A 14,902-nucleotide genomic window follows, 5' to 3' on the forward strand; every position below is an offset into this window, starting at 1 on the left:
GAGTTGCACAGAGACAGCCTCGAAACCTTAGGGATTTAGAGATGATCTGCTAAGAGGAGTGGACCAACATTCCTCCTAAAATGTGCGCAAACTTGGTCATCAATTACAAGAAACGTTTGACCTCTGTGCTTGCAAACAAGGGTTTTTCCACTAAGTATTAAGTCTTTTTTTGTTAGAGGGTTCAAAAACTTATTTCACTCAATGAAATGCAAATCAGTTGCTATCTTTTATTTAAAGTTATTTTTTCGATTTTCCTTTTGATGTGCTATCTGCCACTGTTAAAATAAACCTACCATTGAAATGATACTGTTCTGAGACTTTTCATTTCTTTGTCATTGGACAAACTTACAAAATCAGTGAGGGGTCAAATAATTATTTCCTCCACTGTATGGGACCCATTGGCCAGAATTTATATATATATATATATATATATATATATATATATATATATATATATATATATATATAATTTAATTATAGCACCATAAACTCACTAATGTGATTACACTCTCCACTTTAATTTACAATAAAAGACAAAATAAGCCGTAAAGAACAAAAAAGTATTTTTCATATCTGGAAACCCGTCATCTAGAAGGCCCCAAATTACAGGAAGGCCATCTCCTATAGACTACATTTTATCAAATTATTTTAATTTTTAAAAATGGTTTCCTTTTTCTCTGTAATAATAAAAAAGTTCCTTGTACTTGATCCCAACTAAGATATAATTAATCCGTATTGAAGGCAAAACAGTCCTATTGAAATAGGTTTATGTAATATTTAAATTATTTTTTAGTAGACTAAAAGTACTATGATCCGGAAAGATCCCTTATCCGGAAAACTCAAGGTCAGCTCTGGTGTTTAGTAGCCCTGAAAAAGTAGCTAGTACTAGAAGCTCTGTGTGTCTTTACCCTTATGTGGCATGCTCTGGGTGAGAATGGCTACCCAGCACTACAACTACATGATACCTTTGGGGGCAGGGGGTAATGTTATAAAATTATTAAGTTTTCCCATAGCTTGCCACCCATAGTGACCAATTATATTTTTATTTTCAAACAGCTGACAAGAGAGTGTTAGCCGCTGATTAGTTGCTATGGGCTACTACACAAGTAGCAAGGTTTTTGAGATTATTTTGTGTACATTTTTCCATACTGTCAAACATTAAAGGAAAAGAGAATATGTATATCATCACCGTAAAAGCAAAACAGCATAGGATGTGGCATATTATATTGAATGAACCTTTGGGACTGATAAAAAAAAAAACAAAAAAAAAACAAAAATTTTGTTGAAATTTGTACATTGAAATGTTGTTTGTTTGGTTGTTCAGTTTCCTTGTCATATGTATGCATACACCAAAAAAAAGTAAATCTGACCTCATTTTGTCTTCTTTCTAGGTGCTTTTATAGTTTGCTGGACTCCTGGCCTAGTGCTCTTACTACTTGACGTATGCTGCCCTCAGTGCAATATACTCGCTTATGAGAAGTTCTTTTTACTTCTGGCTGAATTCAACTCTGCTATGAACCCCATTATTTACTCCTATCGTGATAAGGAAATGAGTGCCACTTTCAAACAGATCCTTTGTTGTCAGCGAACAGAGAATGTAAATGGACCCACGGAAGGTTCTGACCGCTCAGCTTCATCTCTCAACCACACTATATTGGCTGGTGTCCACAGCAATGACCATTCTGTCGTTTGACAAGCAACAATACATTTCAGAAATCAATGATTCTGGGGCGAGATGAGCCCCTTTTCTTTATAGCTGAAAGCTGCCAAGCAAGCATTTGGACAGGAGCTGTGATAATACATACATAATAATCCTGAACACTAACCAGCTAATTCAACCATTGCTGAAGTCTGAAGAACTTTTGGAAATAACACCAACATAAAATATGCCAGACTCTAAGAGAAAAAAAAACAGTTTTCCTGTATATGATACCTGTGTCAAACTTCTACATTTTGAACCGCCATTTATGTAGAGGACTAGGTCTTTTTTTAAGATATATTCCATTAAATAAACCATACATTTTTAGTCCCATCAGCATGCATGTGATGGGCGTTGTTTTGAAGTGACTTTATAACACTTGTGTAGCTGCACTGCCTTAAAGTAAAAAAAAAAAAAACAGAAAAATAAGAAATTTGATATTTTTCTAATATAAGCAAAAGAAATGTGTTAATTTTGTGTGTAGTCTTTCTCCGTTATATGAAGTTTTATTATATATATATTATATATTCATATTTTTTAAACTTTTCCTAGTGCAGAGGCATTTGTACAGTTTGAAGGAAACAAAAAAGCCTTTAATAACCCATAGACAATAAAACAGGATAAAGCATATTTGTTACTTTAGTCAAATTTTGTGTAACTTTTTGTGTGTCAGATTGCCTAACATGGCTCCTATAAATTATGAGATGTGACCGTACTAGTCTAAAGGGATCTTTGCCAGGATTTTTTTTTTTTTTTTTTAAGTACTGTGGAGCTTAGAAATATCCTAGACATATCTCATAAGGTTGTCTTCATAAATGTACTATTAGGTGAGGCACGTAGATCATTATCCTATGGGTCGATTCTCTACTCATTCCTTGTGTTATTTTCCACCACAGTATGATATATAAATTCCTACAATAAAACACTTCTACTGCTCATCAGCTTCCCTTGTCCTCTACAAGGCCCATTGCAGGTTCATAATGAGCATGCAGCCTAGTGTTGATAACCACTTAACTGGCTGGAGACAGACAAATGGTTAAAATGAAATGATTTCGCCAGTCACATCCTCATTACTATAGATTTTTCATTCCCTACAACAACAGCAGATGATAGGATTATTTTCAAGTAATCCTATTTTAATGTATACAATATAGGCCGTGGAAATTATGATCTAGAGATCTTCAGGCAAAAGCCAGTCTAAACATTTTTAAGGTTAAAAATTCATCTGGAAGCCAGCAGCCAGACAGGTTTCAGACAGGCTTCTTTTTGTTTTTCTTAGAAAAATAAAATATACTACAGATTTTTTTTTTATGAAGCACAAAAATGCAAGACATACTTTTGTATTTAGTAATGTACTCTGTTAGGTTTTCTAATTACTGTGATTTTTTGCACTGAAATGGTGAAATATTAATCTGGTTTCATTACATGTGTTTTTTGCATAACATGATATGTGGGAAAAAAAATTGGGGGGGAATTAAAATAAAATCTAATAGAATAATATCCACTTTGGGGAACACCAACACATTTCAGTCATTATTAAAACATCACAAAGGGGCATTCTAATTGTGATTGTGTTCCATCTTTTCTGTATATACTCCCCATTATAAGTAATTATATTACATTCAAAAAGGAAATGATTGCAGCAAATAAGCTCTGTAGTGGGAAAAAATAAATATTACTGGTTGCCTTACAGTGCATTTAAGACATGGTGGTGGCCCAAGTCTACTGGGGAAGGGACATGGACATACACTTACAGACCTTTTCAAGAAACGAAAGGCTTTCTTCATTCTATCATTTGCGTTTTTTTGAATTTTTAAAAAATCATGATATCAAACATTTTTTTTTCTTCAGCTGTTACTCTTCTATCTTGTCCAACCAACTCATCATTTTAGCCTTTTGCATGGTTTTTAGCCATAATTCAGTGTAACTGGCGGTCATCTCTAATGACTTTATCTTGTACTGAATGAAGTAATTGATACCGAAGAAGTATTTTCTGGCTTATGTGATCTGTAAAACAAAAACTAGAACATGTACCAATGCACAAATGTTTAGAAAAAGACACACACTGAAAAAATGATGTCTTCTTTATTAAATTGTTGGTCAAGTACATACATTATCAGTATTCATTTATGCTAAGAGGCACCACACCCATCTACTTTAGTTTTATAGTAATTATCAGGCTGAAATGTATTTGCTACGTTATAAATATATACCAAAACCATGGCAAGAACCCTTGCAAAATATATTCTTTTTAGCATAAAAATAAACATTAATATTTATTAAGGTGCACATGTAACATTAAGATTCCACCCACAGTTTGTACATAAATATCTGAAATATTTATAGATCTCCTTTATTTTTTTTTAGTGTATTTTATCATGTTTACAGTTTTTCCGAAACAAGATAGTCTACGTGTCATAATTCCAAAAGGTAGATCCCCATATACGTGTAACTTCAAAATAAGGGGGTTTCTAGAAACATGTTGATCTAATTTAGCCGCAGTTAATATAAATATATTGTCAAAAAAAATCTAATCAGTACTTTTTTTTTCAAGCAAGTTCAATATAAGAAAAAATATTAAAATAATGATGGTGGATTTTTTTTGTAACTTTTTGAAGGGTCACTATGAGCCAGTATATGTTTATGTTTACAAACTGAATGTGTAGCATAATACAGAATTATCAGTACATTTAACAATGGGAGGTTCACAAAAGTGGAGTTTAAAAAATGGTAAGTTTCAGTTTTTGTTATAATGCCCAACTCTACCCTATAGGTAAAGTAACTTCACCATATTTATTATTTTTTTCTGGCATTGTTTATTGTCATATCAGTAATTCTATTTATTCTAAGAAATTGGCTCTGATCAAATTGTTTTAAATTTACGAATGGTACAGTTATTAAATCAATACGATTAGTTTTGCTATGAGTACAAGCTTACAACATGATATGGAAAAGATTATGAATGTATCATATTCTACATTTCTGGGAAATCCCTATTAAGTCTAGCTAATGTGGCTTTTATTTTTAAGATGTTGTTGAGAAATGCTTGAGTACTCATGATATGCAGTAATAATACAGGTATGGGATCCCTTATCCAGAAACCCGTTATCCAGAAAGTTCTGAATTACGAAACGGCCATCTCCCATAGACTTCATTATAAGCAAATAATTTTCATTTTTAGAATTTAATTTTTCTCTGTAATAATAAAACAGTACCTTGTACTTACTCCCAACTAAGATATAAATTATCCTTATTGGAGGCAAAACAAGCCTATTGGGTTTATTTAATATTTAAATGAATTTTCGCAGACTTAAGTTATGGAGATCCAAATTACGGAAAGATCCCTTATTCAGAAAACCCCAGGTCCAGAGCATTCTGAATAATAGGTCCCATACCTGTACTGCTTTTGCTTAATGCCACAGAATGTTGAAGGAGGGTTGGCTAAAGTGTTAAAGTGGCTAAAGATTGATTAGAAGGCTTTTGGGAGGAGCAGAATGCATTGGGAATGTGAGTTGTGTCAGCAAAAAGCGCACAGCCAAGTGGTTGTAACTGAGTTCAATAAAGGGGAGATTTATCAATTTTTTTTGTTGAATCTGGCAAGTTAAAAATGTTGGGTAATTAGCATTTGTTGATTAGATTTTCTTGAGCATGAAAATAGAATATTGAGAATATTTTTCAAATATAGTGCCAGGATTAGTATTACACTGACTTTAAAGAACTTTACAAGAATTATAAAGCAAGTGGAAAGAAAGTTTCTATACCATTGGTTTGAATGTGTCCTCAAATATATTAGTGGAGAAAAAGTTGGTATAAAGGCACAAAAATGTATAAATAGAAAAAAATAATTTGGTAGAAAAACTATTTTTTGGTTGAGAATTTTGCATCTTGGCCTTTTGTAAATGTTACTTTTGTGGTACAAAGGGTCAGATTATTATGAAACCTTAATCCTTGTGGTAGCACTTAGATCTGTACTGCACTACACAATATCTCAGCCTTTTAAGCATTGTTACATTTCACTGGTACACATTTGGTAATATTTCATTTTAGGTTTCATTTTTATTTTAAAGCGGCCAGGCTGTAGGTATTAACTACACTGCAAGTCCATTACATGCTGCACTCTACAATGCATTTGCCTAAAACTTTATAGGCCTTACTGTTTGTAAATAAAACCTATTTACAAGTGCTTTTAAATATTTTTTCTCAATAGTTTTTTATGGTAAAATCGTTTAAAAAAAAAAAAATGATCACATGCTAAAGGTAGCCAGTTCCGCTCCCTTCAAACTGAGTCAGCAGTTTACCTGCCCTGTATGGGGCCCATCGATGGTCTGTCCAACTTTGAAACAAGTTTGAAAATCTCATTTGACAAGGAGTGCATCGGCACATTAGTGTGATCCTTGTCTGGTGGGTCTCCATTGGTCGCATTATAGGTGATCCGATTGTTGGCCCTAGTACTAATGATCAGATCAGCCTGGTGTGGCCCAGCATGCACCTTGCCAAATAAATGGATCTGGTGTTTATGGCCATCAGAATAGATGTTAATAGCTTAATTATAAAGCTTACAGGGATCAAAATTACTTTTCTGCAGGAAAACAATAGTATTATACTTGAACTAAACACTAATATGATCAATTATCCTCTGTAAATTTATTAGCATCCATTTTGCATTCTGCCAATATAGTATTGCCCATTCATGTATAATAAAATTAATATTCTGCAGAGACAAAAAGCTATATCACCATAATTAACCAGATGCAAAGTGCCTACTGGAATAGTTGCACTTCATTCTAAATGTAGCACTACCTGTGTTCAGAATTGATGCGTGCAGAGTGTAGGTGGAAGGCAGGCAGGCATCTGACAAGACACCAGACTAGTCTGTGCATCTTTCAGACACTCAAGGGTATACAGCTCCAGGGCTCCTTTATGCCTTGTAGTATTGCACTGTGCAACTTATATTGGGTTTTTAATCCATCCCAAAGTGCAGAGTAAAGCCTACACTGACCATTGCCCCAGAAAAATGGTAAATAAGGTCCAGTGTGTCTTTTGACTTGCTTGTTATTATAAGTTGGTTAATTCTACTTTTCAAGATGCAAACAGACTTCCAAGGGCCAAAATTCCTTTTCAGCATAGCTAATTCTTAAAAAAAAAAAATTAACAATGTTAACTGTTTTAATAGTCAATGAAAACAGTTGTGCTTAATATTTGTTGTACAGCATTCAGGATATTTTAGTTATTTTAATTTATTTATAGCACCAACACAAACAGGATGACAGACAGAACAAGACTTGAGGTCAGAGGATCACGCTCATGAGAGCTTATACTTTAGCACCAGATGATGTACTTACAGAGCAATTTTGCATGATATGCAAAAATACCTGTCCTAAATACTACCATAAGGTACTATGGATTGGACCAAAAATTGACACTTAATTTAGGCTGTTATTGTAAATTATGTTACTCTACATCATCATGTTTCATAGTGTGGGAATTAAAAAGGTTAATTTGTTATTTTGTATTAGTATTCGGAAAATGATTCTCATATACAGTTAATAATGTTACATCTATTGTAAAATACAGGGATATTCTAAGTCACCAAGGAGGTTTGTGATCATAAAAAGACATGAGGCCAAAGGCTGATTACTATTATACAGCTCATGGAACTCCAAGGTGACTTCAAATATCCACATATTTTTAACCAAGGGGTACATTATTTATTATTAATATACAAGTTTCTGCAAGTCATGTGACTGAAATTAAATCACTAAGCACTGTTCATAAGGATATAATTTACAGGATATTCATGGGTCTTGTGTATTATAATGCCAAGGTAAAATGTCTATATTCCTAAAATCTAGACTGTACTACATATTTTGTAATCCAAAGGTACCAGACTATGAGCGTTCCTTATCAGTTTCCAGTCTTGTGTCTCTGACTGCCTGGTTAGATGATGTAACACAGATGATAACTTAAATGTTAATGGATATTTTCCCCTGATCTCACTCTCCCTCTTCCCTTTATATACAGTATAACGCTAAGCTGTATCCTTTAGGGCAAAGATGCATGTGGGCTTTTGGCATCCACTTTGGGACAGTTAAGAAAACACCTTTGTACCGCAGACAGTTTAAATCACCACAAACATGGCAGGTACAATTACTTAATTGCTTGAAGATGCTATATTTTTATACACTTGAATTGGGTTGCTTTGGATATTTGCATGCTGCAATTCAAAGCACTTTTCAGGCACTTTGTTACCCAGTAAATTCATGTGGATGACAACATTTCCTATGTGCTATTGTGCAGGGGACTTATCTGTGGACTGGCAATTTGGTTTACTACCTACTCCTCTGCAAACAGTGACTGGGCTGAAGCAGGACGTTTCAATTGAAGGTGTCAGTTTGCAAAAGCACACCGTATTCTGTGAGTTCATGTTGAGAAAGGTGTGTACTGCCCCTTTAAGCATATACCGTAAACATCAATTGTATTGATATTAACATGGAAACTAGCAATGCTAAAAAGGGAATATCAGTAGTTCTTTAGTACAGAATAACAGATGGTAAAGCCATTGTATAATCTTATACATGATCCTTATAATGGGTTGTAGCACTTCATAGACAAATGTTCATCTGTTTCCATATGTGCATTACCTGTTGTAAACAAAAGATAACCAAAACAAAAAAACATTAATAAAATAAATTCGATATGTTGTGAGTCATAACAAAACTCTGTGATGTCTTTATTCTTTATTTGTATTGGTCTGATAGATGTAGGACCTGTTAACAGGGCTTTCATACACTGTCTAGAAAGTACAGAGGTTTTTTTTTAAAGTTTTTATTTGTACAATTTTTCAATTTAACATAAAAAAAAGAAACAACAAACACAAAGGGGAAATTACAGAGGTTTTAGTGAACCCACCTGATATTGTTGATACCTGTTATATATGTAGAATGGTTGCCACACTCTTGTCTTTATGTCATTTAATTGCCTTTATTTTATTGTCATTTCCATCTGACTAAACCAAACCCACCAAAGACTAAGGCCTGGAGGGATGGTAATTGTTGTAACTGGAAGGTAGTTTCATGCCCCCGATTTTAGATAAAGAAGTGAGTAGGCCTTGCAGGACTTGCACCCACAACACACATTTTTAGATATGCTGACCAACTGCCAGCAATAGCTTTACTTGCAGCTCAACCTGCCACCCTACTTAAAACAGAAGAGTAACAACATGGCGGGACAAAAGGAAGGGAGGTCCTGACCTGCTGCAAGACTTTGTTAAAAGTTCCTAGACTCTGAGGCTGCCCCTTCCAAACCGGCAAACCCAAGTAATAGATTGGAGTCTAAGGCTAGTTAGGATACGCTTTGATGTGAAGGCTAATTTTTTCTTATGCATATTCTTGGGAAATTATTGCACTATGACTATTAATGACATATTGTAAGTATTTTTAGCCCTGTCATAAGTGGGGGGCTGAATGAATCTCCTACTCTTTTTATCTGATGGATTCAGGGTTTCCATTTTTATTCCACCTTTCTTAGAGGCATTATATTGATAGTATGGGCATAAGAAGCATAAATATATTTTCTTTATTGGTCAGGGCTATGAAGGAGTGTTCTGTCAGCACTGCTAAACCTACAGATAATCCAAGTACAAAAGGAACTATATAATTTAATATGCAAAGAAACAAATCTTTCATTTCATTGGAAGGGGTTAAACCTGGAAACATTTGGTTTTAGGTCCACAAAGGGGATGGGGCTGTGCAAAAGTGATATCTATATATCTGGCTTTGGAGACAATTTGGGCAAGGAAGCTGAGCCAGTTAGTTCAAAGGAAGGAGCTGCAGGGGACAGTTATGAAAAACAGAATGATTACATAGGAAAGGATCCATATCCCCTTTGCTATAAGGTTTACAGCCACATATTGGCTGTGAGGATAGCACATGCTTCCTAATGATACCAAACAAAGCCACCCTATATCACCAGTTAGGAAGGATGGGTTTTGGGGGAATGGAACATGAGACACCCCTCATGGTTGGTGTCATTCTGATCACACACATATGGATCACCACATGGCCCTATTTAAATTATAATATTGCATACTAACAAGTACCAATATTATATAACAAAAAACTAGCCTGCAACCAACAAACACCTATAGAGGGTCCTTACTGACATGTTCTGGGGTTCCTACCTGGTACATAACGTAATGAGGGAGAGGGAGGGTGTCCCAGCAGGCCATAAAAAATGGGAAGACTTAAAGAACATGTAAACCCTGCATTTTCCTACCATGTATATAAGTTGGGCACATCTCCCCCACCCAAACCACACCGTTTGTGTTGCATATTTCTCCAGCAGAGTGCACAACTAGAGTCTTCATGTAAACTAGCAGAGCCATCTCTTCATTGACTGCGAGGCTGGAGGGCATGTTTGGTAACCTGAGTTGAGAAGAACTGAACATGCTCAGGTCACCAAGAGCCAAAGTCAGTTCCAAAGAGAGAGGGCCAAGTGGGTTAAAGGAGGAGAAGGAATCCCAAATGATTAAGGGGATGCTGCAGCCTTACTATTAAGCTTTGATCAATCAGAGTGGCAGGTTTTTAAATATTTCACTGATTAATTTTTTTTGTGGGGGGGTTTACATGTCCTTTAACCAGCTGCTCATACCTGAGGAACCAATCTCCAATACTTGCCTCAGGAGGACACAAAGGAAATTCCTAACTTGGTCACAACCAAACTTTGTAACATCTTTTTTTGTATCTATAAATGCACTAATATTAAATATAAAATGTTATAAGTTTTGTCCTTGTGCTCTAAAAAACTCATTGCCTGTATAAAAGCTTGTGACTAGGTGTATTAACTCTTTGGGGCACATTTACTAATCCACGAACGGACCGAAAGTGTCCAAATGCGTTTTTTCGTAATGATCTGTATTTTTGTGACTTTTTCGGCGCCGTCACGACTTTTTCGTATGTCCTGCGATTTTTTTGTCGCCGTTACAGCTTTATCGTATATTTCCCATGAAAAAATCGTATTGGTTTTTCCACCGTTTACATTTGCTCAATCCGAAAAAATCGCGACGGCGTCGTAAAAGTTGCGCAAAATACGATAAAGTCGTGAAGGCGATGGAAAAATTTCGCAAATTACGAAAAAAACGCGATGGTGACGAAAAAGTTTTAGTTTCCAATCCGATTTTTTCCCATTCGGGATTCGGATTCGTGGATTAGTAAATGTGCCCCTGAGTGTGTGTGTGTGTGTGTGTGTGTGTGTGTGTGTGTGTGTGTGTGTGTGTGTGGACAGAGGAAGTTACATATTAATATGCTTAATAACTAGTACGGCTAGCAGGAGACAGTGTTTGAATGTAATTTAACCCTTTGGCTGCTGGAGTACTTGTTGAATTAGTAGAAGCTAACCCTGACTACAGTGAAAGAGAGTGTTTGATGCAGTGTTTGGTGTATTATGAGCTATTATCTGTCAGCAGGGGAATAATCTTATTAGGTTTCTGGGTGTTGGTATGTTATGGGGCATCTGATATTAATCTAACCTGTGTGTAAGGAAACTAGTCCCAGAGTCACATGCGGCTAAGAGTGCTGTTTTTGTAACAGCTTCCTTTACCTATGAATGGGGGGCTTCCCTATTGGATAAGCTAGCCATGCATGCACAGGGTTGGTCAGGCAGTTTGGCTAATTTAGACCCTACTTGTAAAGGTACGTGTGCTTGACAGTCAGTTTTGACAGATCATTTGACATTGTGTCGGATCACAGATGATCTGTCCAAACTGAAAATATAGTCTGCCAGCGCAGCATGTCAGTGAGTGCATGGTGCTTCAGCAGGTGAGAAAAAAAGGAGATAATGCACAGCTCCTAAAACTACCCAGAACAACAAAAGTTGGATGGTGGAAATCTTGCCTGGCTTCCAGTTGCAGTTACTTTGGCAAGAACAAAATGTTAATTAGTGTGCAAAAGATTAGGATGTGGACGTGAGGGCCGGCTGCAGCCCAATGGTACACATAGGTACTATATACACATATGATGTATATGTGATTTTTTTTTTTTTTTTAAAGCTATTGAACAGCAGCACTTCCTATGCAATAAAGATTATAAAGAACAGAAATAGGATGTTCAAAAACAACACATTTTCCTTTGGCAAGGCTTTCGCTGAATGATTTGGGGGTGGGGTTGTCATTCTAGCGACTCAGGAAGGGCATGCTTTTCCTTTTTTTTGGGGCTAGTGACCTGATTCACCTACACATGGTTACCATTTTAATGACCTCATTGCCATTAAGCCATGTGGGTTAGAGCACCAGACATGCTCAGATGTAACAGAATTACATTTTGTTTGTGAGGTCATGAGCTATAGTGCCTTCCTTGTTCTGGCAAATTTTAAAAACACGCTGAGAAAAATGAGGTTCAAGCTACTTTAAAGGCCTGGTTTATATAAAACACTTAAAGATCGTATTTTTCCAACAAGCATTTACTAAGCATTTAACAATACCTTAAAAACACATACCCAACTGTATATGAAAACAATTTTTTTTGTAAAGCCATTGTATTTTATCCAGTTTATCTTTCATTTGCTGGGGAAACTTTGGCCTTAGTGCCCGATTTCAGCTAGAATGACTGCCCCCATGGCTATACAGAGGCTTATTATAGGAAATATATTTCAGCATTTTAACCAAACATTCATTTTTTACCAGCGTATGGTTCATTATATTTATCTTTATAGAATATTTTTTGGTGTTAACATTTAACCTATAATAATAAGGTTAAAAATCAAGAAGAAGAAGAGGATCGCTTCATCACATACACCCCGGCCAGTGCAGTTTTCTTCCAACAGGAGCACCGGCTGGGGGTTTGAGGTAAGCACTTACAATCACTTGGGGGTACCTAACATTTTAGCCAGTAATTGTAACTTTCCTTTTAGCAAAAAATATACATTTTTTTGCAAATCACTCCTTAAATGGATTTTGTCACAGGAAATCATGTTTTTACAAAATGCATCAGTAAATAGCACTCCTCCAGCTTAATCCTGTGATGGCGAGAAAAAAGATGGTGATTTTGATTAATACGAGTGTGTATACTTGTGCAAGTATTTTATGAAACTTTTAATAGTCAGGATTTAATCAAGAAAGTAATACATGAAAGTCGCAAGAAAAAAAATTGCACATAAAAAAAGGCAATTTTTTCCTAAATCACATTTTTTCCCCTCAAGCATTAAATGTTGAGACAATTCCAATTGATTTCTAAAGATTTAGATTTTTATTGGCTAATATTTTCTTTAATAAATACCAACTATGTGAGGTTCGAGAAAATACATGAATGTATTTTCGCGGTCATGTTTTTTCTCGAATCAACAAAAAAATGCCAACTTGGTATTGTCAAACAAATGACAACGTCTAAAACCGCGAAGCAAAGAAAGACCTTCTACTTGTAAAAAGGACACCTGCCATTAACTTCTACATTATTTCGACAGGTTTTAGATGCCATATTTTTGCTTTCAGATTTGTAGCAGTTTTTGTCGCAAACATATTTTCGCCAAACATATTTTGGCGAAAAAAATATATATTGCTAATGGGTAATTTTTATCCTAGAAATGCAAAAGGAAATCTTCTGCATTTCTCACTCTAATATAAGAATCTTGGGTTATGATTTTGATCCTGCAGGAGTATGGAATCAATGGGCATTGTTTCTTGGAATATTTATTGTGCCAAATGCATTGGAGTCAATGGGAATTTTCTTGCATTTTTTCTTGCGCCAACTGCATTGAAGTCAATGAAATTGTTCTTGTAGTTTCACTATCTATGTTGCTTTACACACAAATATATATAGCCTACACCTAAAAACTCCATATTAGATTTTAGTGGCCAACCAGATTTTATACAACAAACTATACTAACTGAAACTATAAATATTACCTGCACTCTATAAATACAATAATTGGCAGGTGCTTTCTGGACAACACAATCCCAGCAATTTGTTTAAAGGAAAAGGAAAGGTAAAAACTAAGTAAGCTTTATCAGAAAGGCCTATGTAAATACAGCCATAAGCACTTACAGAACTGTTACACTGAGCCCTTCTAAAAAGAAACACCACATTTCTTTCTTTCTGTTTTGTATACATGACACATCCTCTGTATCAGACTTCCTTTTCTCAGGAAAATCCTTCAGGTCATGGCATAAGCCTGCTTAGTTTGCTTCTCTCTCCCCCTCTCTGCTGTAATCTGAGCTGAGAGCTATTCCCTGCCTGCACGCTGCTGAACTCAGATCAAGCTAAAATGGCTGCTGCTATCTTGAACAAACAGAGGGAGCTACTAGGGTTGTTTCTTCAGGTATAGTAAAGCATTCTGCTGAATAAATTCTAGCTCGCGCTATTGTGACTAATCTATTGGCAATAAAATGACTCAGTATCTTTCCATCTCCTTTAAGTTCCCAGCTGGAGTAGGATGGTGCCAGATTTCTGCAGAGATCCATTTAGTCTGACCTGATCAGATCAGTGCAACTTGGCAATCCACGAGAAAACATTAATACGGCAACATTTCAGGACACTAAAACATTGGCACATAATTAAATTTTGTAATGAAATCCCACATTACCCTGGTGTACATAATGCATGTCCTGTTTTAAACTCTGGTACAAGCACATCACATCAATGCTACATCTCCAAAAGCTCACGAGGGGGCAGAAAACATGAAATTTATTGCCAAAAATAAAGGACTGCCAAATTGGACTGATCTTATCAGTTTGTGGGGCTTGTTAAATGGATCTTTGCAGAAGTGTGGCTCCTTCCAATGCCAGCTTTAAGCTTGTGAAAACTAAAGTAAAATGGGAACAAAAACAAGTCTTTATATCACAATTATATATTTCATCATTTCTGATAGTTCTGATAGTTTACCTTTATTTGACAGCATGACATGCCAAGAACTTATTTTAACAAGCCGCTATGCATGTTAATGAATGCACATTATACTTGCTAATTAAACCATACAGTCTCCTCGGGATGATGGACTAATTTCAAGTAAAATAATATTTTATTGCCACCTGAAAATCACAGTTAAATTCAAGCTGCTCTGCTTTAAATAACTAGCACATGTGTAATGAAGAAAATATTTCTATAGAACAAGAAACTATTTTTACAAAGCCAAATTAGAAAATCAGGGCATTTTCAGAAGACACATTGAATGTTTATTAAAGAGATACTGAGGCCAAACATTAAACCTTTTTTA

The 14,902-nt window shown here is 35.5% G+C and overlaps 1 protein-coding gene across 3 annotated transcripts in view; it reads left to right on the forward strand.

Moving 5' to 3' along the window:
• The window catches only part of lpar1 (lysophosphatidic acid receptor 1), an 82,866-nt gene extending 78,241 nt beyond the window's left edge, over positions 1 to 4,625 (forward strand). The window contains exon 4 of one of the 3 annotated variants that reach the window (XM_012963778.3): positions 1,392 to 1,934. In XM_012963778.3, coding sequence (XP_012819232.1) covers positions 1,392 to 1,693 — 302 coding nt within the window. In that variant the 3' untranslated portion in view covers positions 1,694 to 1,934. 3 annotated transcript variants of the gene reach the window in all.
• Positions 4,626 to 14,902: the final 10,277 nt, after the last annotated feature.

The sequence above is a fragment of the Xenopus tropicalis genome, chromosome 1 (assembly GCF_000004195.4).
Source record: "Xenopus tropicalis strain Nigerian chromosome 1, UCB_Xtro_10.0, whole genome shotgun sequence".
Taxonomy (NCBI): domain Eukaryota; kingdom Metazoa; phylum Chordata; class Amphibia; order Anura; family Pipidae; genus Xenopus; species Xenopus tropicalis.